Source organism: Xiphophorus couchianus, chromosome 3 (assembly GCF_001444195.1).
Source record: "Xiphophorus couchianus chromosome 3, X_couchianus-1.0, whole genome shotgun sequence".
NCBI lineage: Eukaryota > Metazoa > Chordata > Actinopteri > Cyprinodontiformes > Poeciliidae > Xiphophorus > Xiphophorus couchianus.
Window position 1 is genome coordinate 2,780,579 of NC_040230.1, and position 24,854 is coordinate 2,805,432.

Genomic DNA, 24,854 nt, shown 5'->3' on the forward strand with positions numbered 1-24,854 from the left:
CCGATACTGTTTTTTCTGTCTGAAACGTCGCTAAAAGTCATCAAGTTGGCAACAGTGGGTCCTTATTAACCCATGAACTTATGCGCTGAAATAAGACAAAAACGCAAGTTACTTGTCAAAAACAAAGAACAATTGTTTACTTTGTGGACACATATTGGTTTTAGCTAATTTCTCCTGAGGGAATGTTTATATTGACAGTATATAGTCATCGTTTAGTTATGTAAAATCTCTTTTAGAATGGACAGATGTGTTTGTTGCCACTGGCATAATCATGATCCAATAATAGTCTATAAGATGTGTTTACCATTTTTAATAATGTTCTAAAGTAGTCATATTGTGAGACGAACACAAAATAAGACATAGACTGCTGAGAATGTCTTCAGCTTTGCAAATGTGGTCAAATGTGAGCAATAAAGGAAAATCCAGTCATTATGATTCACTGACTGGAAGCCATCTGCTAGTTTGCACTGGATAATGGAAATGTTAATGTTCATCATTTGGAAGCAGAAATATCTTTCTGCAAATTTCCATGTAAATTTGTCCAACAGCTGTTAGAAAAAATCAAATAAACTGACAAACTCCCAGCCTGCTAAAAAAAAAGTGTCCCAAAATGATTGTAGCGTTTGCCAGAGCATCTTAAATATGAACAGTTATGAAAAGCAACCAGCGTGTCGCGGCACATTCCCCCACATATGAACAAACCGCTGTCTTGTCTAATAAACACACGGTGGCATGCTATCAGCCCCGGTTGAATAATCATTTCCAGTCTCCTGAATCCAGCAGGAAAGAATCAAAGCCCGCTTCATCTCTCCACATCTGCAGGTTTTTGCCGTTTTTATCCCAAAGATCAATCCTACACACAGGTTGGTTACATTTGTTTGTTCCTATTCTTACATTTCAGACTCTAGATCTGACTTCTCGTCTAAATCACACCATCCATCTCATTGCTCTGTTGCTCTCTCTGCTTTTTCGTCATGATGTTCAAACACACACCTCCTCTCTCCCACGCAGGTATTTTACATAATTCAAACAGTGCATTCATCCTTCTACCTCTCCTCAGCCCTTGATCTCTCTCTCCTAATCGGACTCTCTTCCCCAACAATTTCTTTCCCTTTTTCTGCCCTCTTCTTGTTTTCATCTGGTTCCCTCCCGCTCAGACATGTTCGGACTGAAGAGCCCTCCATTTTCTCCATGCTTACCTTTATCTGTAGTCCTCATTTATCCTCTCGGCCCTCTCCCTTCTCTGCCTTTCATTTACCTGTCCAAATGGCAATCTTTTCACTGAGAGCCTGCTGGTCTCTCTCTGTCTGCAGTTCTAACATTTTCTGCAACCCACGCAAATACGGGGAAAAAAAAAATCTACCATGACAGAGTTTGCAGTAACTGTGCCAATGCCTCTTTATCCAAGTTCAGAGCCTAGCAGTAAATTGCCACCTGTATGTCGGATAACTGGTAAGTGAAGGAAAATTCTGTAAAATACACATTACATATAAATACATCAGATATAAAGCGGGTCTTTACATTAAAATACGATCAATAATCTTGACTTTATTCTTTAAAAATGTGCAACAAATGATGACAAGCACTTTGTTTTGCTCCCCCACACCTCAAGTGGAAATGCAGAATACAAGAAACATCCTTTAAAAGTACAATATTTCAGGAGAAAGTTTCTGCTGTCATATTGCTGGAGGTTCCAATGAAATTCATAACTACTCTTACAATTTGTACTAAATGAGTTATATCTCAATGAAAGAGCTTCTCAATTACATTTTGCAACAAATCTCTCTCTTTAGACATCCAAAAACATTTGTATCATTTTCAAGGTGGCTAAAAGAAAAACTGATATCGGATAGTTTTCAAAGCATCTGCAGTCTGAACGAGTTTCAACCGAGTTTTACATTTGACAATATTGTCCACAAGAAAAAGCCAAACAGTAAATCTGGATGTAAACAATGGCTGTAAATTAAAATTACGAAATTATGAAAGAAGTCTGTGCCAGTGAATCGCATCACATCTCCATCCCACCACTCTTGGTTCTGACTGCGCATCCAAACAAACTTCTCTTGACCAAAAAAAGGTGGTTATTGCAAATAAAAAAAGAAAACAGAAGCTTCATTTCTTTATTTGGATACTCAATTGTAGCAACTATCAGTAGTGTTGTTAAAATTACACTAAACCTTGCTACAAAATTATTTATAATATTTATTTATGGGTATTTCAATTTTCTTTCCCCAAAGTAAAATGGGTTTTAGAGAACAAGACAGCTAAGGCAGAGACAAAGTCTTGGTAAGAGTGCAAGCCCCAGTGGATTTAACCAAAGTAAGATCATGCAGAGCTAAAAAAAAAAAAAAAACCTGGCAAATTACCCTAAAATTATGTGTTTGCACACTAAATGTTAAATCTAATCACAGTATAGTTAAAAAAATCCCAACAAGTAAATAGTATAGCACAGCTTGTTTGAAGGAGGCTGAAGGCAAAACTTTCTTCTCTTTAAAATCAACACAGCAAAGGGTCGTAAAGTTCCATCTGGGAAAACCACAAACCTTCTGGATTGATGTCCTCAGGACAGAAGATCAAAGTACAGATGTCTGGCCATAATGCACAGTGGCATGTTTGCTGAAGACCAAAATTAGCATATCAACACCTCATCCAAACTGTCAAGCACGGTGATGGAGGGATGATGAGTTGGGCTAATTTTACAGCCAGGTGAGCTTGGCACCTTGCAGCCCCTGAATAAATCTGTAACTTCTCTCTATGCTGAAGTATTTTAGAGTTAAATGCAATTCTGAAGTTTGGCCCAAACTGGGTCAACAGCAAGTCTATGATCCTAAACAGAGAAGGAAGTGGTCTGTTATGAAGTTTCAAATGATATACTTCCAGAAACTAATTTCATACAGGTAGGACAAAAAAGGGGGAAAGTCTGCCCTCAAATGTTTTTTTCAGATGTTGCAACTTTGCAACAATTTTTTACCGGGACCAAAACTTTATTGAACATCAGTAGCCATCAAGCCAAACAGTGATGGCATCAGCACTGGAGAAAATTACTGCATCTATTTTTCACTTAAGGTTGTGTTGCCTGCATGTACTAAAGGAATAATTTTGTAACATTATTTTGTGCTAGATATACAGAAGCCCACTAATGTGCTATTTGACTGTAAAATTAATCTTTTTGTTATGCAAATTACTCGCGATTTGGTTATTCAAGATGGTGTCAGTAGTGCATGTTCATACAAATAGATTTACTTACGATGTTATTCAGCAGAAATTCAGTATAAAAGTGTTCTGTATTTAGATTATATTGTTTGTCCTGTTTTCAGTTTCACCCTTTTGAATGTCATTAAACCTGCTGACAACGTTCTTCGGTCTCCAGAGTTGTTATATAAAAAGTTGCTGGACATCAGACATGCACCAATAACAGGACACAAAGACTAAAAACAGGAAAATAATGACGTGCTTGCAACGGCCTAGTCAAAGTCAAGGACACAAGCTGATTATAAAACCGTGGTAAAACCTTTATAAAAGTCTTTTAAAAGCAAACACATTTTATTTTAAAGAACGTGAATGACACATGGTAAGGATTCATTTGAACTTTCTCTATAGTCGCCCTGCAGTAATAATCAGAGTCTGCTACTTTACTGGAAGTGTTAATAAATACCAGCAGCATGTACACATCATAACTAATATCAATTAAAAACCCCACAAAGAAGCACTATGAGAAACATATGGTTCTCACATCTTAGTGTAATAAGGTGAATAACACACTGTGAAAATGTTGCACCCCCCATCCCAAATAAACCACAGTTTGAACCATTTCTGTGGGTTCATCTTCAGAAAGTGAGATCATAAAAACAAGAAGTGTGCTATCCTAACCCTGAGGGTAATTATAAAAGAACATCAGTGAGCTTGTGTCTTATTACATCCTCCAGTGAAGGGTTTTATTGGGGCTGAAATGTTTGTTTGCTTTTAGTCCTGCTGGTTGTCATTGTTCTCCGTTACCATCTGCACAAACTTCCACCCAATTACAGGATTAAATGTTGTTTCCCCCTACATCACAGCTGAGAGACACAACAAGTTATGCTAATGCTTTCTTTTTGTAGCATATAAAACACAGAAAAATGGCTTACAGAAGTGTAATCTTACCAATCATATCCTAAACATCCCCATTAAAGGTAATTAAAGCTAAAATAAACAAAGGTTCTCTGATGGCTTGAGGTTGTATGACAGCTGGGACTTGGAGTAACACTTCCGTAATGACAGCATTGATGTAAAAAAGTATGTTCAGATTACATAACAGCAAGTGTGGCCTTCAATGCAACACGCATGAACATTTCAGCAACACAAAATTAAAAAGTTTGGTTTAGTGCCTCTTCACGTTCTGGAATCATCCCAGAAAATGGAGCTACTCAGCCTATTTCTGAGGCTAAACTCTTCTCATTACCCAGGATATTGTTCTTTCAGTTTTTATTGCATGGCTATGATGAGGACTGAAATGTAATTAATAAGGAAGTCTAAAGCTTTGTCTTTCAGCTCAGTTTCTCCTTGACCATTTATTGTATCATAACTTTAGGAGCACTCTCATTACAGCAGACAAAGCTTTTTCTCCGTCTCCAGCTCAATCAGACTGATGGCATCACATTTGACACCAGAATGTTTTGGTAAATAGATTATTATGACTTTCATTATTTCATATATTCACACTTTTCATTATAGCCACAGCATTTGCTTAGATCAATCTCTGCACAACTTATTACTGAGGGAACGACCTCATTTGGGATCTAACAAATGAGACGATCATATCAATTATCACAATTGTTGCCGCTCTATATTTTTACTATTATTCTATAAAACAAAGGGTAGTGCTGCAATAATTACAGCAGCTGCAGAGTAAAAAAAATATTAAAAAGTAGTTTAAATGATACCAAAATAATCTGAACTAAAAATAAGTTACAGCAAATGTCATAAGCAGAAACAAACAAATGCCCAAGACAGATCAATTAATTTCACATTTTTATGGGAAACATTGTTACAGTACTCTAATTTTCAAAAATGATCTCTAGCCAACAAATCTCCACAATGACCACTATTTCTAGGTCATGAACTGCCTTACTAAAGATTAGCACCAAATGCAGCTGTGAGCTTCAGCAAGACTGAACCAGAAACTCAACATTTCATTTCTATCACCACAGGCTGAGCAGTGTTGACATTTTGTTCGGATATAACCTTAAGACCTGTTATTTTCCACTAAAACATTTTCATGGTTTGGCAGAGAAAGAGACAACTCTGAATGGGAAACAATAATCTGTCTGTTAGGGATGTAAGTCGCCACACAAGGCAGACTGAAGTTGACCAACACTGAACTTTACAAATCAATACCACAATTAAAAGTTGTCCTGCCAAAGCAAACAAACAAAAAAACAAAGAGGATCTCTGTCACTCTGCTGAGATCTGCACTGGACCAAATAGCAATAAGGTCTGCAGCGCTCTCCGTGCCTAACAGATTTCATTCACCTGAAACAAAAATAAGCTATGTCGTATCCAGAAACAAACAATTAGGAATTGGCCTTGATGCTCAATGCTAGCATCAAGGCTAATGGTGAAAAAACAGCTACTCCAGCTGCCTGCAGCATTCAAAAGGTCCAAAGTGGTGCACAGCATATTGGATGGGACAACAAACTAGTTCTGTCATGAAGCTCCCATCTGTACAGAATAGATTTCCCAACAGCTGTCCTTTTATGGTGCATTCAAGTACATCTCGGACACTGGACCATCTAAATGTTGAAATAATTCCAAAGTAAATTATTATTTTAATTCCCACATGTCTGCAAAGATTTCCTAAACAACATTGAGCACATTCAACTGGTTTTATTATCCGTCCGTCCATCCATCTGCTATACCCACTTATCCTTTATCAAATTAAATAAATCAAACCAAAGCTTTTCTGTAGTATCTACTTGTTATTTGCTTCTCTTGATTATAAGTTCTATAAACATATAAATACATGGTTTGTTTTGCTTATAATGTGTGAAAACTACATTGATACAAAAAGAGGCTTCTTGCTTACGAGTGCGTTTTCAGGTGCAAATCTTCTGTGGCAGCTTTGTGGATTAGACAAAGTAATCAATGTTTTGTACTTGTTTTGTTTGTACAAAAGATGTGCAAACCTTCAGTGAAGCAAGGCTTTTTAGTGTGTTTGCTGAGTGTTTTCTAGTCCTTTTTGCACCTCATTAAGAACTTTAAAATAACCTCTTCTCTTATATAGGACTCCCTTACGTCGGTAATATCAGTTTTTTGTAATTATTTTGCATATAACGGCAGAAAAGACAGTGCTCCTCTATAATTTAGACAAACCGTCCACATATTGTATGAATCCATGCAGGCATTTTAAATTGAAATAAAAATTTACAATTCAGGGTGAATACAGACATCAATTCACTTTTATGGAGTTGATACAGTCTAAGTACCCCATTCTATATGCAGAGAGAAGAGAACAGTAGGCGGCATCTTGTGCGAAAACTCGTTCAGGCTCAGTATAAAAATCATCTGCTCTGTAGTCTTTTTCCAAAGCCTCTTGATAGATTTTAGATGGATGAGGTCAGTAGAGGATGCTAGCCCGAGACAAAATTCAAACCAAAGCATGCATGCTAGGCTTTGTCTTGTCAGCCTCATCCAATAAATAAATTCACGCGTTGATTTAATCAAAGCCATTAGGCTTTATTTTTAAAAAGACATTGACAGCAGAATAATAATGATGATAAAAAAACTCTGAATAGACTCATTGGAATCTATTTTTCACTCAGTCTCTTTTTGATCCTTACTCTGGATCTGTATTCTGTTGCCATGGAAACATTTTTTTTTCCCTTTTTCCTGAAACACCTTGTATTTTATTTTCAGACGCACAGTATGTCCAAAACATAAAATCGCTCGAAACATTAAGGGTCTTTAGAAACTACAGCAGCAGAAAAACATACATAAATGAATAGATTCAGCTGAACAGTGAGATCTGATTGAGGGCTATCTGCTAAATAATCAATAAATCCTTTGATCTCTTCAGTCAGTGGTAATGACACTCAGATGATGAGGATGCATGAGGAGAATTACATTCATTTTCTTGTTGAGCCTAATTTTAAAACTCTTACATAAGTAGCGTTTATGGATGATGTAAAGGCTTGAAAGGCAGAGCAGAAAAATGCAGGCGGAGGCATCATCATGTCATGGGGGGTTGTGATTCTGCCTGACTGGGGTCATGTGGAATAGACCTGCCTGCCTCTTTGATTTAGCCGCTCAATAAATCACCCATGCACCGGAACAGTGTCTTTAAGTCGCTTGTTCAGGTTTTTTGAAATCACAATCCCAAAACATTCCACTTGTTTTTGAGAGAAGGCCAAGTTAGGAATTTAGATCTTGATAAATAAACAACAACAAAGCTCTTTTGTTATGGCTATAAACCTTGAATTAAGTTTTTAAGCAGACACAATAAACTGAAAAACTAAAAACAACCAATTACTTCATCTGGATTCGGAATGGCTGATTATGTTTCGATAATACTTCAAACTATTGTATTTTTTGGACAATTAATTGTCCTTAGTTTCACAAAGTAAAGATCTTGATTAGAAATTATCTTCATCCTTCCCAAAATGTACAGGTAGAATTCAATAAAAATAAATATCTTTTAGAATAACGAAAATCATTTCACACAGACATATTTTTCAATTCCTTCACGTCAGTATAAAAATGATTTTTAATACAGAAATGTAACCTTACTGAAGAATATAAACATTTTCAGTGTAGTTTATGCGCTCTATACGTGGTTATGGCTCCTTTTGCTTGCAGAACTGCATCACTACAGCATAGTATGGATAAATATGGCATTCCAGGAGTTTAATCACATACAACTAATAGACTTATTTGCTGGGCTGCTACAATATATGATAAATAAGGTTTTTTCTTCCTGCAGCCTTTCCAAAAAACCTATAATTGTTCAGTCCTTTTCCAGTTATCCTTTCTTGAACTTTAACATTTATCATGCAAACTTTGTTCTTTAGAGGATGAGACGAATCTCTTGTTTTTTTGTTGGTTTACTTTTTTTTTTTTGCCTAAGGATGAATTTGCTTGGACATAAATTCCATGGAAATTTGGAAAACCTTTCAAACAAACCATAGTAAAGTGAAGTTTGTACAATCTCAACATTTATTCTTAACTTATATATATAATCTGACCTCTGAAACTTGCTTTCAATTCAAGCCCTGTTCTATAAAAATACAATATTGCTTATTGTAAACTGTTTTTGATGGAAAAATCTGAGAAATATGTTGGACAGGATGCTCACAGCTGAGCTTGCCAGTTTCCCAGCTGCAGAAAAGGCACAGACTGTTCATATTAATGGAGTTACTACACAAAGCATAGCAAAGAAACTTAGTTCATTGAAGAGCATGAGGTGAAAGCAGGATGTGGTGCTTTTCTACTTAATGACTAGTGCCCCTGGGTCAGCTAGTTCTTGAGTTTTTAAAGCCAATTTTCTCTGAATCAACGTTTCTCTGTCTGAGACTGATTGCACTAAGAATAGCCCAATTTCTCTCTAATTTACCTTGTAAATTAGACAGGCTTAATTTGACATCTTGAAGGCCGTTCATATGTTCCTGGTCCTGTATTATAATTACCACCCATAGCCCACTAATGCAGCAGTTTCCACTGCTAAGCGAATGTTACTAAATTACGGGTGGTGTCAAACGCTAAGAACATTGTTTGAAATCCGTTCCCTTACTTATAAACATTATAATTTCAGGAACAATGTCAAAAAAATTGTTCTTTACATAGTAATCAGGGATATAATAATAGTGCACTTTATCTTGGCCAATGGAGAGCATTCAAGAGTGGAGTTGTTGCATGTTCTGTTTTTTTCTTGAAGCAGAATCTTTCAGCAGATGGCAGGAGATTAAATGGCCCCTGGAAAGGACGGGAGGGATTTCTCATAATAAAGACATCATTCTTCATTCTTCTTCTTCTTTTAAATGATCTCCTGCGTTAAGAGTGAGAACCGATGACATTGTCAATCACCCTCAAATCCCATTGCAGATTTACAGGGTGAAAATGTACATTTTGCTTCATCAAAAATAAAAATCAATAAAACTAATCAAAAACAAGCATTTTCCTGTTAAAAATGTGCTATTATGCAAGCAACGAAAAGATCCAAGATGAGTGTCATCTTCCTCCACCATTGTGGCTTTACTGTGGTTTGTTAGAATAGAATAGAATAGAATAGAATAGAATAGAATAGAATAGAATAGAAATACTCTTTATTGTCCCATACTGGGGAAATGCAGGTATAACAGTTACGAAATGACAAAACATCGAGGCATATAGATTCAAACAAAGACAAAAAAATAAAAATATCAAAAAACAAAATGAACAGAATTACAAATAACATAATGTACAAAAAAGGCAAAATTGTAACAATTTGCTTCATATTTTGTTTGGTTAATGTGTATAACTTTAAACTGTTTTAAAGTCAGTTGAATAAATTGTCAATTTTAAAACAGAAGTTCATTTTTCTTATCTTGTCTCATTCTATGCTGATGACAGACTGACATATATATATAAACATATATATATATGAAAGGCAGATCTAAGAAGCATATTTCTAAATTTCAACATCAACCTGGCAAAAGAAATAATGAAAAGTATTGATAAAATTCAAACCAAGACAATCACAAACAGCACAAAGCAAAAATGTAACAAAAGAAAAGGAGGGACACAAGGTTTCACCCATCTCATATATTTAAGACACAGTTATCCGTAACACTGACCAAATGATTTTGATTTTGAGGAATTCAAAATTTACTTAAAGAATTTGAAAAATTGTTCTCACAAGGTTTTCTGATATTTAGAAAATAGAAATAATTTTGGTAATTCTAACTAAGAAAAAACAAGAGAAGTTTGGTCTGACAACTTCAGACAATGAGAAGAAGTGTGTATGTGTCTTATTACTCAGTGTATGTAAATATCTGGTTTCAACTGTAAATAAGCCATTATAAGGTTTACTGTTATCATTTCAACTGAATATTCAATTAAATTGATTTATGAAGCAGTTTGAAAATAATGAGATTAACCAACATGCTGTAAGGAAAGGATAGTAAAATATTACAATACCAGAAAAATTATAAGTTCTTTCAATGTATTAAAACGTAAAGGCATATTATAATGACACACACATTAGATTTTTAACTTGAAAATGTCCCCCTTTTAGTGAAACTGCTTTTATTCCCTTCGTTTTTCACTGCATCATTTCTACATCAAAACTCAGGAAATTATGTCAAATCCTACTTTGTCTTTCTGTAATTATTGAAGGAGTTATGATTTTCTCTTAAACCCTCTGAGTGTGCAAAGTGCTCAACTCCAACTCACTATTTTAAGCTGTATTATAAAATTAATATGATAATAAATATTTTATTTTTCCAAATTTTTCCTCAAAACTACAATAGTGTAGAATAACAAATTTTTGCATTTACAACATTGTGCCTTTCACAATTCAATAATTTTTTGATAAAATTTAGTTTTTCCACAGAATCTTTGTTTTGTTTAAAAAAAAAAAAAAGTTTATGTTTTTGTTTGGCAGTCTAATGTAACTAAGCAGCTCCTCCATCTCTGCTCCACAAAAAAGTAAGAGGCGGGAGTCACTATAGCAACCAGTGTGTTAGCAGGTTCTTCTTTTGTATTAGAATTTAAGCTAAGCTATTCCGTTGAAAAGGGGTGTTTCTAATTTTCTAGTCATGCACAAGAGAACTGCTCCTTGAAAATAAGTCAGATTTGATCTTTTCATTAATCTAAACTTAAACATCCATAACAATTCAATTTAATGCTAGAAACTAGACCTAAACAGGATTATCAGCCGCCAGAGAAAGGCAACAAAAGCTTGCATGTCAAACACAAAATAGACACATTTGTTTTCATATGGCAGCAAGCCACTTCAGCATTCAAACACTGTATGTACAGCCATGTGCAAGGAAACATGAGAGATGCTGTTCTTGTTCATTGTGAATGTAAATCTGATGTCAGGCAGAGCGCTGAAGAGGGAATGTGTGGGTGGCAATCGCTTCCAGCTCAGACCTACTGAGAGAAGTGCAAGAGAGACAGAGTTAAAAGAGTGGGAGGGAGGGATGTAGACACACATGAGTAAGAGGTTGGTTTAAAAAAAAAAGGAAGAAATTGTGCGTGCGTGGGGGTGGACGTGGTGGTGCTAAGTGCTCGTGTAGGAGTAGAAGAGACAGTGCAAGAGCAGGACTATATGGAACGAAGACAGGATGACAGCTGAATAGAGGAAAAAAAGGAGAGGCAGAGAAAAGGAGGAAGTGCATCTGGGGGAGTGGTAACAAGAGGTAGGAGCTGGGAGTCGGACTGACAAAGGGGGAGTTGGATGGAGACAGCACAAGAGCCAGAGATGGAGGATGGAGAGGGAGTGGGTGTCTTAATAGCGCTGAAATGCTCAGGGCTTTTTGTATGTTTGCCTTTGTTATGATGGAAAGCTGTTTGGCTCTGTTTGCTTTTGATACATGAACTCTGACTACAAATGCAAGGCAGTCACTGCTGTGTTTTTACACATAGAGCAATACACAGTGAAATCAATCATACACTGACAGATAAATTATATTATTATGGGACAGGAAGGGAAAATAAAGGTGGGTTATGAATTACTTTATAAAGGAAGAGTAAAAAATAATGAATGAATCTGAAGTCACCTGAAAACAAAAGCTAAATTAAACTTTGTAGACATCTAAAGTAAAGGAATGGACTACATTTTCAGAGCCAGAATGTGAACAAAAAATGGAAGAAAACAGCATATTAATGTTTTTAAAATTAGCTTGGATTGATTAAATATGCTGTAATGGTATTCAGACGCTTTCAACTTGTTCTTATTTAGTTGTATTACAAACCTAACATCTTTTATTGGGATTTTGTGAAACTGGTGCATAATTTTTAGAGTAAAAATATGAGAACTGTAGAGTACATCTACAGTAAGTACATACATTAAAAAAGCACTGCTTTTACAACTCTACCAGCTTTGCTTATGAATACATAAACACTTTTGTCCATTCTTATTTGTAAAACAGCTCATGTTCACAACAGATTGCATTTGGATGGAGAGAACTCTAACAAAACTTCGTCCAGGATTGCACTGTTTCAAACTCCACCCATCAAACCATCCTTCTGTGTTTTTTTTTTTAAAAGAAATGTTTTAAGTCAATTAAGCAGTGATTTTCTCTGTATCGATCAATACTAAACCTCAGATATCTATGTGAGCACCAAAAGTAGAAAAATAAAAAGTGATCGGTACATCCCTATGTATTTCCAAGTAAAACTTGGAAATACATAGTTTTTCCAAACTATGTATAGTTTGGAAAAACTAAATACATAGTTTTTAGTTTTTCACTAAAAGTGTTGACCACTTTGACAAAGGTGTCAACACCACTTTGTCAACAAAGTGGTGTTGACACCTTAACACCACTTTGTTTCTTAAGTATATCACAAACTAAAATACAAACAGTTGCAGCATGACTATAAATATTATATGTAGTTTTTAGTACCAAGATGCTAGCAGTGTCAAGATCGCTTTGCTAAGGATTTCTATTGGTTATAAAGCACATCACACTGATGCTCCTACACCAGACACAAAACACTGACAAGCAAATTGTTCCTTCTAGTTTCATGTCTAGCTAATAGATCCCTTAAAATGATAGAACCACTTCATGGAGGGTGAAGGAACAAATATTTCCATGTAAAGAACCTACATCCTACTTGGTGTCTATGGAGCAAGAATTTTAGTCCCTTGCTGTCATTTAGACATTTCAGAAAGAATTTAATTGAGGCCTCGTCCACAATCACTAGCTGGATAGTGAAAAAGAATGACTACTAATCCATCTATCTAGGAACACATCCAACAGGGAAATTACTGCCTAGCACTCCTATATAATCTATTTCAATGGTGAAGCCCAGCCATCATTCAGAGGAATCTCATTTGCTTGTATTGTTCCATATCTCATGATAACATATGAATGTTGGAGTGTAGATGCATAAGTAAATCAAGAGCTTTTTGCCTCAAGATCTTTTTCACAGTGGGAGACTTGAACGATTCCTGCAGAACTGTGGATGAAACAGAGATCCGTGCATCTTTTTTGGCAGCTCCATTCTGCCATCAGTTGAGAACAAGATTTCAAGATATGTTAACTTTTGAAGCTCTACCCAATAGATTCCTCTGCTCCTCTTTCCAGGCAGAGACTCACTCCCAGCCAGGAAAGAGGAGCCTGCATCTTTTTTACCAATTAGCAAACATCACCCAGTGCCTTTAAAACACTGATACACCCCTAGATTGTGTCTTGGATTGTTTTATCAGAAAAGGACAGATGGATGCCTCACCTTGGAACACTGGACACCAAGTAGACACAGCCAGTCTGCACTATTTGGCAGAAAACAATAGTTGTGTTGCCGTTTAGAGTCTGGTTTGGGATGAGAGGGCAGAGGTGCAAAGCGAGAATATGTGTTGGTTAAAAAGCTACTTTTTACTCATTTATCTTTTATGTTGAATCTGACTGTTTTGGACTGGAATAAATTAATTTGTCTTACAAGGTGTGTCTTGAAGGGTACTTTTCTTGTGAATGGAACAATTCAGTTGATTTTTATAGTGGCACTATAAAAATGAACTAAAATCAACTTGAAGGACACATTAAGTGCTTGAATACAAGGCAAATGAAGGTTTCCTATTGTTTCTTGACCACATTTCACATCATCCAAAAGTTTTCTCCAGTTCCTAACAAGTGCTGAAAGGAGTGCTGAGCGATACTGCACTTTGAATATTTAATCAAAGAGGAAAAAAGAGCTAAAACAATGATAGAGCCTTTAAAAGTCAGTTAGGCCAAACACTGCATTTGACCAAAAAGGAAGTAAGAGGTAGTAGTTAAACGTGTGGTATTGTCAGGACTATAGTACCATTTCATATAACAAAATCAAGTAACTATATCACCTTCATTTATTATAAAATGCTGAATATATATAAAGTATAGCTTAAAAGACATCTAAACACCTTGAAATTGGGTTCCGTCTCTTTAAGAAGCTCCTACTTTCTTTGACTTGAAGCTTTCACAAAAATGCTCCTCCATCAAGCCATTCCTTAGGAGCGATGGGCTGAGAAATAGTTTGTATGACAAGCTCAGCACATGTTCGGTTCCACTAGGTGTTTAATATTTGCAGCTGCCGCTAGTCTGAAGGAGCTGAGTGTGGAAATTATTTTTTTTTCAATTTGGAAAAATAAATCTCAGAGGATCTCCTATGCCTACTGTGCAGACTTATAGATTATTGAATGCACATTAAACTTCTACAGCAATATCCTCAAAAAGGGCTACAAAACATATGAACACTAGATATCAGTCTATAGTAACAAGTAAGTGTGATACAGCAGCCGTGATCATCATGATTAAAAATTATGCCAAATCATTTTCTTATGAGTATAATAAGGTGGCTAAAAAATGTCAAGCAACTGAAAATTACACAAAACCAATATGATTCGCAAGACAGTGCCACTGTATCTAATACCAATAAATTATTGTACAGCAGAGCACACTCTGGAGAGGAACAGGAAGGCTTGGCAATATTAATCTAAAACATTTTACCACTGGGTGGTGTCTCTGAAAGATAAATATAATTTTTAATGTTTTGATGTCATTCTCTCACTCCATGCTGAAAGGTTCAGATTTCTTTCCCCAGTATTTATGAATGAAAGGTTTGTGAAGCCAAATCAGCTACAGAGTGGAGAATAAAAGAGACAGTAATTTGATCAAAAGCAACTTGTACTTCAGTCTCAGAACTTAATCCATGTGGAAAGTTCCTCTTTTATCAAATATTAAATCAGTCAAAGCAATTAAATGAAGAAGCTCCCTGAAATCACCAAGATTCACTGAGAACTGCTCTTCACCCTGAATCGGCTGCACAGTCCTAAATAACCAAACATGTCTGACTGTGGAGTGTGGGAGGGAAACTCAAGCAAGCTCAAGTTCGGGATGCAAACTCTGCAGAGATATGCCATGTGCAAAACATAACATAAGCTCTAAAATTCACTGCTGATTTTACTGAAATGAAAAATAGATGTTTTTGTGTAGGGTGAACAAAAGTGAGTAATAAATTGTCAGATCATTGGATTTATGGATTTTGATGCTACTTGCCTCCTTTAATAATGTGTTTTAGAGATCTGAGTAACTTTCAAGAAGCACAGCTTCATACAGAACTGTCAGTCAGCTTCCCACTGATTGCTTTTTGTCTTTTGTGCTTTCACTGGAAGTGAAGAGTGAGTGTCTTGTTGTTCAGCAAACACACCTCCTGCGACTTTCAAAAAGAGAAATGAAAGGTCTAATTTTGTCTAGCTTCTTTTCTTTTTTGTTGAACTTCAATTTTTTTTCCAATAAAGGTCAGCGGGTACTGTTTGATCTGATTTACCTGGCTCCATACTGCAGGTGGAGTCTACTTTATTCTAAAATATCACTGTGTGTAGCAACTTAAATTCTACAATAAAGCAAAAATATCCTTTCTTGCGGAAGAAAATCTGGTAAATCATGCTCAGCAGCTCTCCACGTCACCAAACAAATCCCATCCGGACTCAACAACCAGAACCCCAAAGTCATCAACAACTTTGAGCAGGCACCATTGTTTCATATTGTTATTTTCCCCAACTTTTTTTCACTTTTCTTTTGGTTTATTATTTGTTTACTGCTCTGGCAGTGCATTTATTTCTGCCATTTCTATGTTGTTATGCTCCCTTTCTCCAAACTGCTGCTTCTTCTTCATCACAGTAAAAACCTTAAGAGAGGTTGACTGATGATTACCTTGAACCTGGATTTGATCACTTCCAAATCAACCAGTCTTTCTACCAACACTTGGAGCTTTAACAGTGGCAACAACCTTTGAAACAGGGAAAATGCAACGTAGACGCAATAAAAAAGGAATACCATTGGAAATAAGAGTAATATACAAAAAGATAATCATTAAGCTCAATCATTTAGTGTTCTTTATGTTTTCTACTACTTCTATTATTCCTTACAACAACAGTAAAGAAAATTTAGCCTCTAAAGATAAAACATTGATCTTCTGTTTACTGAGCTTCAGCTTAGGTTTTTCTTTAAGGGAAATATTGACTTGACTGTTCTGCAATCAACTAGGAATCTTTACTAAATGTAATGCAGAGCTTTTGTTTGATCAGGAAACTGCAGCAGGAAAACAATGAAATATTTGTGTTCCTCAGCTGGATGTCAACAGAAAGGTGCAGAAAATAAGAATAGCGACTTCAATTAGCATACCTTACGGTGCCCATGACAACAGCTCTTTTCTGAGCATCAAACAGTAGGAGTTTCAAAATAAAAGCTGCAAATTAAAAATTACTGACAAGCAAATTTTGATTTAATTAAAAAATTAAATCAAACAAAGACAGATGGAGATATCCTACCTAGATCAGGTGGGGCTCTTGTGCTTTTTGTCCAAACTTGTACAGACAGCCTCCAGCTTACTGCATGAGACCGCTCTGTTTGCAGAAGATGATTTCAGCCTCAGAGTCTCTATTCATCGGCTCAGAACTTGTTCAGTTCTGCAGATTGTCTCACATCCCGTCAAGTGTTGCTGATTGTTCTGAGCTCCGAAAGCGCACAGTGATACAGACGTCTTATAAATAACTGAGCGTGTCTGCAATCAGCACCTGCCAACAGGTGTTATGAAACACAGACCGGTCTGATGAAGCAGCTGAAACATCCTCCGGTGGGTTTATAAGGCCATAGAAAAAAGTTCCACGGAGAAAAAAGTATTGCTCAAAAAGTCAGCCTGAACAAAAGGGAGGAATCAGGGGATCTTAAAGTGAAGAAGAGCAAAGAAAAACCAATTTCACTACAAAAGCTCAGTGCTTCAGAAGGTGCAAAATGTATAAATAAATCAGTCCATGACCTTTAAATCTTTCATGGACAAATAGGCAGATGGATAAAAAATTAATTATTTAACACAAAGGCACCTAGAATCAGGGCTCCTTCAAGAGTTTTGAATATTTAGGTCCAATACTCTACAAACATCCCATAAAATTCCTTTATAGCATATATTTATTAAGAAGATGGCATTTCCTTGGTCGAATAATACATACAAAATATAATTAGGCGCAATATAATAATCACAGATTCACTTAACATTCCTATAAGAAGATTATAAGTTTTTTTTTTCCTATTGAGTATAAACAATTAGACTAACACACACTTACACACACACCCCAACACACCAACAGAGTGACCTGTTGGTGGAAGGATGTCCTGTCACTGGTAAACTCCCAACTGTGGGCCTGTGCTTTTCTAAAGTGCTAAATTTACTACTGATGTGGCCCGAAAGTGCCAAACCGCAAAGTGTACGCAGGGTGACAGTTCTTAAGTAGGCCACTGTTCGTTACCTCGCATCCTCAGATTAATTAGCGAGAGGTAAAACGACAGAGAAACAAACACTCCCAGAGCGGGCTGACTGTTATAATTTCACACTGAGGCAGTGTTCATCCTCCCCCCACCTCCCTCCAGCACAAGCAGACTGCTTCTGATTGAGCGCCGGCAGCATCGGCGGCTCGGTGGAACGCAGTGGGGATGAGAGCGCCCCCTCCCCGGCCTCTTGCTGTCCTCTCTCCCCCGTGCCCTCCGGACAGACCCTCTGCACGTAATCCCGGTGTCCGACAGGAGATCCACTGAGGACGATTCCTCTCATCTTTTAGACGGGAATGTTTTTTTCTGAGCTCGTCTCCTTAGTGCGTTCCCGCCTTACTGTGCATGTCAGAGATGAAGTGGCCAGAGACGGATGGGCGGGGGGTTGAGACGACAGAGTTTAACTGTGATCGAAAGCTACGGAGAAAGGAGGCGCATGTCTGGGAAAATGCAGTGCATGCATGAGAACGTGCGTGAAGTGCACCAGAGAGCTCCACACCTCCACAACAAGCAGCCAACGAGCAATCAGAACAATTAAGATGGGATCTTCGGCTCCTTGTGCAGAAAAAAAGTACAACACATTCCACCTTTTGCAGAAATGAGAAGTAGATATGATCGGTCGGAAAGGAAGTCTAAAAACAAAGTGGATGCATTCCAGAAACGGGCAGATGCTGATCACAACTTAGTCCCTCGTCCTCCTTTTCTCTAAAATAGCTCATCCTTAGGAAATCCACCCAGAAAGCTGTGTGTCCCGACTGCTGCATGGATGGAGATTATCCTGCACAGGTGGATGGCAGGACAGTTTGGAGAGGCGGTGGCGGCAGCAGTGCACAAAATGCCCTGCGCCTCTCTGTTTTTCCCTCCTTCTCTCTGAGAATCTCCAGCAGAAAGAGACAGCGAGAGAGAATCTAAAGAGAGAGAGATGTTCAGAAGGGGTGGGGCTGGATGGATCCCTGCTGGGACCTGGAGTGATTTTAAATACTCATCCTTTTTTTTACCTCACTACCTCTCTCTTTCCTTCCCTTTTCCTTTCTGCACAGCCTCTTAATCATTACTCGTTAGCTCTCACCTTCTGCTGTCACATGCATGGGAAGAGCAGCATGAAATTCAGGGCTAAGGGCAACTGAGTGGGAGGAATACAAGCACATTATTTAAATCCTCAGAAAAGGCAAGACCATATTTCCAACAGACACATTCATTCAAACATATGTAAGCGCAAAAATCTAGTAAATGTTTCAGCCCACCTCTTCGTGTTTAACATGCAGTATTGTCTGTGATGTAGGCTTGGTAGCTTTAAGAGTTTTAAGAGTTAAAGTAACTACTTTCAGCTTCTAAATAAAGCACAATGGTTTCCAACCATGCAGCCTTGGCAACAATTTAGATAACTATTGTATTAGTTTTTAGTTTTCAGAGGGAATTATATACAAATGTCACAGCGCAAAGGTTAGTTAGCAACTGAACTGTGTCAAGCTACTAAACTTTTGTTTGCTAAATAGCTTATACCTAGCTTACTGAGATACATAGTCATAATAAATTAGAAAAGATGTATTTTTAAAAGGAATAATTTATAGGTCAGTTGAAACATTTGAAGAATGCATTATTGTAAGCATGATTGCATACAACAAACAATTGGCTGTGTTGAGTCTGTTCCCAAACAACATAAGCAATGTTGTTTGGGAACATGATTAGAAATGTTTAACTTCAGTGAAAAGTCTCAACAGACTCAATAAATTTGTCACTAGCTGTGTTTTTGAGGGACCTGAATCAATAAGTTGTTAACATCAAACATCAATCATCAAACTAAACTGAACACAATATCCAGATCAACCTCAAGGGTGCACTGTTGTGAATAGAAATAATTTAAGGTTAATGTTTTCAATATAATTGTTTCTAGGCTCTTTTGCTAATGTCTTAGGGTTTTTTTCTCTGTATCATCAGCATCTGTTTTAATAATGGTACATATTTCTACTTTGTCTTAAAAATAATTGGCATTGTATCTCAGTGTTTCCAAGGTGGACATACCAAACTTTGTTCCTATACAGAGAGATCGTAGCACTTAAATGCCCACACCAAAAAAGTTTTTCAGCAATAAGACATAATGTCCATATTTACATGATGGCAGGACTAAAACTGTAGCACTCTCATTTTGGGTACAAAACTGTTTCAATGCATAAGTATCCATGTCAACTTAATCAACTGCTCGCTGTGTTAAAAATGTCTTCCTATAGGTGGATGCATGCTATGACGACACTCTACCGCTGCTTTCAACGCTCAAACGGTCCTGGAAGAATCTGCATCTTCAATCAGCTAAATCTTGTCTTTGTGTAGTTTTATGACAAAGAAAACCGAGCAGAAAAGATAACACTGTACTCCGCAGCAGCTTCGATAAAGAATCTGGTTAAACCGCCTCTACAATCGCTTCTCAGCTCATCTCTACACATTTTTTTATTCAAAAACATCTGCAGAGTTTCAGGACTCCAACAAAACATTTCACCTACCTTACCCCCCATTGGTTCTTCCTTCTTTCTCCCCTCTTGTCTTTTATCCCCTCCCTTTCTTTTCTTTTTCCGCCAAACCTCACTCTCTCCGAACAGTCTGTCTGTCTGCTCTATAATTATTTCCATGGTTACCAATAAAGATGGCAAGCTTAGCCTGACGTACTATGGTAGTAATCTCTTGCTCTCCTCCGCCTGTTCCCTCAGTCCTCTCCTATCATCTGTCGTTTTCTTCCTCTTCTTCCTGTATTGCATTGCTACGACTCTGCAGCCTTCTGCTTCTTCCCAGCACGATTCTGCTGCTACATGTCAAATCTACTAAAAACCAGCATTTCTTTTGCAAGTTGATGTAACTCCAGTATTTCCACGAATGCAATCCATATGTAAGTTAGTCAACATTCAAATTGCTCCAGGAGCATTATGCGTGTTGGGCTTACACTGCATTACTTTTCAAGAAAATGTGAGAAGCTGAACCACAAGTTTTTGGGTTTTGAAGCTGCATTCATTCCCTCATTTATTAATTTAAAACAGTTTTTCATGGCGCTACATTGCTTTAGAAATAGTGTTTTTCAGCAGTGGAACAAGTAGCAACTTGGAGAGTTTTCAACAGTTTCACAAATCTGTAACAAACTGCACCTTCCAACATGAGATTACATCCTGTTGCGTTGTTTCCACTTCCACACATTTCCATTTTTTTCCCCTGCCTGTGAGCTCACAAGCTGATTTGTAAACTACCTCAACAATCCAAAGAAAAAGTCTGTCATTCTGATAAACTCTGCTTGTTCAGATCACAACTCATAGCTTTAAAAGCTGAGAATCTGTGTTACCCCAAAATCTGTGATATTTCACTGTAAATCAGGATTTAACTAGATAAAATTGACATTTCAAGGCAACTTTAGCATATAAAATTTAAATATATTACGGGTTAGTCTCCAGAATGAAGGATTGTTTTTCAGAAGGACTTATTGGTATTCTGGGCAGGAACTGAAAAACACTAAACCAAAGGTGGAGAAAAGTAAAAAAGAAAATGTTAAAAAAGAAAAGTTAAAAAGTGTATGTGTGGCGACCACAAAAGTGTGACATTTGTGTTTATGACTTGAAATTGTTAATACAAGGTCTGTACTTTATTTTGGAGAAGAGTTTTCCTTTATTTTTTTATGTGCTTTGTAATATTTACTCCACGCCAGCAGGGGGCGGGTGGCGGTTTTAGTGTCCTGCTTGTATTTTCCCTCATTGCTGCATGACACTTGAACTGAACAAGCCGTTTCCTCGTCTTTCTCCTGTTCTCCAGGTGGGTAAATATGAAAATAGGTTTTTAATCCAGTAATTAGACATGCTGGAACATATTTGGAACATCTGTGAACGTATTTGGAATAGTTATGAGCTATATTAGTTATTCAATTCTTGACTTTGTGTCGTTTTGTTTGAAGAAAGTAACTACGCACGGTGTACATGCTAACGTTAGCCATTAGCCAAGTCTGTTTAATACATGCGCTTCACCCACTTCAGTTTATGCTGGAAAAACCGTTAGAAACTGAAGAACTCAATGTCTATTTTTCTGTTTTGGCTTTTGTAAGGTCCCCACCACCAGTGTTAAAATAGTTTTTTTACCATTAGGATTCAGGATGATAAAAAAAAGTGACTTTAAAAATGACGTTTGGTTTTATGAAGGACTTTAGTTTATTGAACGTCCAATGCAGTACTGTCTTAAGTTAAAAAGTAGCTGGTTAAGGTAACCACTGTCTAATGTGTTTCATTTTAGATAAATAGCTTAGAAAGCTAAGAAGAAGAATGAGTGGATATGTGTTTAGGAAAGAGATGTTTGTTTTGTCGCTAAAAGATGTTTGTTTTTGTCACTTATGGACACTGAAATGTATTAAAAAGGTTGAACTTTGAATATATAAACTGTAAAGAAAGAAACTCAATACAACAAGTATGTTTGGATGTAAAACTTGAATAAATTGCTGCATGACACTTGAACTGAACAAGCCGTTTCCTCGTCTTTCTCCTGTTCTCCAGGAGTATATCTGTCAACAGCGGTGCTGTCGCTACGGTACCCGTTACAGATTTTTGGTGGCCCGTACGGGGAACGGCGTCAGATGCACAGGCGACAAGCACAATTAGGACCAGCTGTGTGAAGCGTTCCGGCAGCTAAGGACCTTTCAGCCTATGGACCTGGAGGAAGATTGGACCCTATATCCACGACGCTGTGCATTCACCACAACGTGTACTTGTGAAGCAGTGGCAGTGCTACGTAGCTGCAACCGGACCTGAAGCCACGGGTGAAAGGGCTGCTCGGAGAAGTGATCAACAGCGAGGGAGACGGAAAAGCAGTCATGGCGGACAGTGAGAGAAAAGGCTTGGTGTGGGACATCAAGAAGAGTCTGCTCACTCTGACGGCCGATGAACTTTTCCAACTGGCTCGGAGTGTTGGTCCTGTGCCGGGGAAAGATGCATCCACGCTTCAGGTTGGCGAGGAAGAAAACTGCTTTGAGCACATCTTGGGGTTCATGAACAGTGACACTCTCATTCAATCTGAGGATTCAGGTATGGCAGTGTTGTTGGAGCTTAATGACACTGTGAGCAATCTCATCTTAAGTCGGAATGTTCGGTCTGAAGCTGTAACACATGTTAATAGGCACAATGTAATGAAAACTGCAGAGTTGAGTGAAAACATGGTAACAGATCAGTCGAATGTAGATATTGAAGATATGGCGGACAAGGTTCCTAACACTAATAAAATACACACAGTTGAGGTTAGCCCGGCTACCTCCTTACCAACTACCATTTCACCACTTGCACACTCTTTCACAGCTACACAGAACCCAGAGACAGTAGAGTTACAGAAAATGTTCACCAGTTTACTGCAATATATCAACAACCCCACATCACCACCCACTGTCCGAGCCACGCCAGAACACCCTACACCATTGCACCCTACACTACCACCAGATCCCAAATATACACCCGAACATACACCGGGACAAGAAAAATATGACAGACACGACCGAGTTGTGCCCCTTGGAGACTTCTCAATGCTGCGACGTGAGTTCAAGGTTCAAGGTGGCCAGATCTGTGACCAGAGCTCGGATCTAAGTTACAATAATATATGCAGACAAATTGATGATGGAGTGAAAGACCGGTTCAGTGAGACTGAAATACTGAGAGGTGTTCTCAGAATCATCAAACCAGGGCACTTTAAAGACATGTTAATGCACAAAGACGATTTGACTATAGAAGAGCTGAAGGGCTTCCTGCAATCCCACTTAGGCGGGCGAAGCAATACAGAACTCTTCCAAGAGTTAATGTGTACAAAACAGAATGACAACGAAACCCCCCAACAGTTCTTGTACCGTGTCATAGGTTTGAAACAAAAGATCCTGTTTGCTTCAAAACACGGTGACGCAGGAGTGAAATACAATGCTAGCACAGTTCAGGACATTTTCCTTCACACCATATATCAAGGTCTCAGTCAAAAACATAACGACATACGCAGAGAACTTAAAACATTGCTCTCTGATAGCAGTGTGTCTGATGAGGTAATCTTGAAGCAAATGATGAAAATAACAAGCACAGAGAATGAGCGACAAAGACGTCTGGGGCCAGCTGTGAAACAAAAACAAGTAAACGTGCATAGCACTGAATTAGTGGAGGTTGGAGTTGCAGTTGCACAAGGTAGTGGAGCGAAGAAGGATGCTCCAGATAAACAGCAGAATGTCAATGTACTCCAGCAGTTAACTGAGAAAGTAACAGAGTTAATGGCTAAAGTTGAGCTACTGCAAAAACCACAGCATACTCACAGCTTTGAGCCCTGCCACCATTGCAAAACTCATGCGGAACAAAAGAGACCCAAGTCAAATAGCTGTACTAACTGCCTGGCACAGAACCTTCCACGCTGCACTCACTGTTTTTACTGCGGTGAAGACGGCCATAGAGCCGTAGGCTGCCTGAAGAAGCCGAAGCGTCAGGAAAACTGGAGCCGGTCGCTGCAGCGGGACAACCAGTGACCGGATCTCATATCCAGTCCCTCAGTGTTAAGTGCAATATATTAATGTCAGAGAATTGTGCCAAGGAGAGTTTACTGAATAAAAGACCTAAAGTAAACAATGAAAGTGACCCCAAATCTCCTCTTTCCCTACCTACCCAAACAAGCAGGCGCCTAGCCAAGTTCATAGGTGCTAAAGCCCTTGCACGATGTGACTTGAATGGCTTGACAGTCAATGCGCTGTTAGACAGCGGAGCTCAGGTGAGCATGATCGATCGAAGCTGGAAGAAGAAGTACTTACCGGATGCACCAGTGAGACCCCTCAGTGAAATCTTTGATGACGAAGAGCTGGAGATACAAGCTGTGAACGGAGAAGCCCTTCCGTTTGACGGCTGGGTCCTCATCACAGTCAGTTTTGCTGGAAATTCTGTCCTTAGCCAATCCATAATGATGCCTTTCCTCATTAGCGGTATCACGCTTGAACGGCCAATCCTTGGGTTCAATGTGCTAGAGGAGGTGGTTCAGAGTAGACCAGCAGAACTCCTTCCAGCTCTCACCACACTCCTCTCTGATTCCATATCTGCCTCTATGGACCAGGTGGAGATGCTGGTGAACTTCCTTCAGGCAGATAAACCCCCTATGCATCCGAGACTGTTGAGAACTGGCAATTATGTCATTGCAGTCCCAGCTGGACAAGTTGTCTGGGTCAAGTGCCAGATTCCGCCGACTGTAGATCTGTCAGATCCTCTTCTCTTGTTCGAACCTGAAGAAAACAATGCTCATCTTGAAGAACTTGAGATAGGGGAGGGCCTGGTCGAAATGCAATCAGCGAAGCGACCCTATACCACAATACCAATAAGAAATAACACAAAGCATCCAGTCACTATACCAAGAAAGACT

The 24,854-nt window shown here is 38.1% G+C and overlaps 1 protein-coding gene across 12 annotated transcripts in view; it reads right to left on the reverse strand.

Annotated features, from left to right (window-relative positions):
• Positions 1-24,854, reverse strand: part of syngap1b (synaptic Ras GTPase activating protein 1b) — a 180,468-nt gene that overhangs the window by 59,707 nt on the left and 95,907 nt on the right. The window contains exon 1 of one of the 12 annotated variants that reach the window (XM_028007749.1): positions 19,973-20,150. The exons of 9 other annotated variants lie outside the window; for them this stretch is intronic. Coding sequence is in view for 1 of the 3 variants with exons in the window: in XM_028007732.1 (XP_027863533.1) it covers positions 1,200-1,218 (19 nt within the window). In the remaining 2 variants the exon portion in view is untranslated. Of the gene's footprint in view, positions 1-1,199; positions 1,234-16,480; positions 18,365-19,972; positions 20,151-24,854 lie in introns of those variants that run through there. 2 more of the 12 variants (XM_028007741.1, XM_028007732.1) reach the window with 2 other exon arrangements.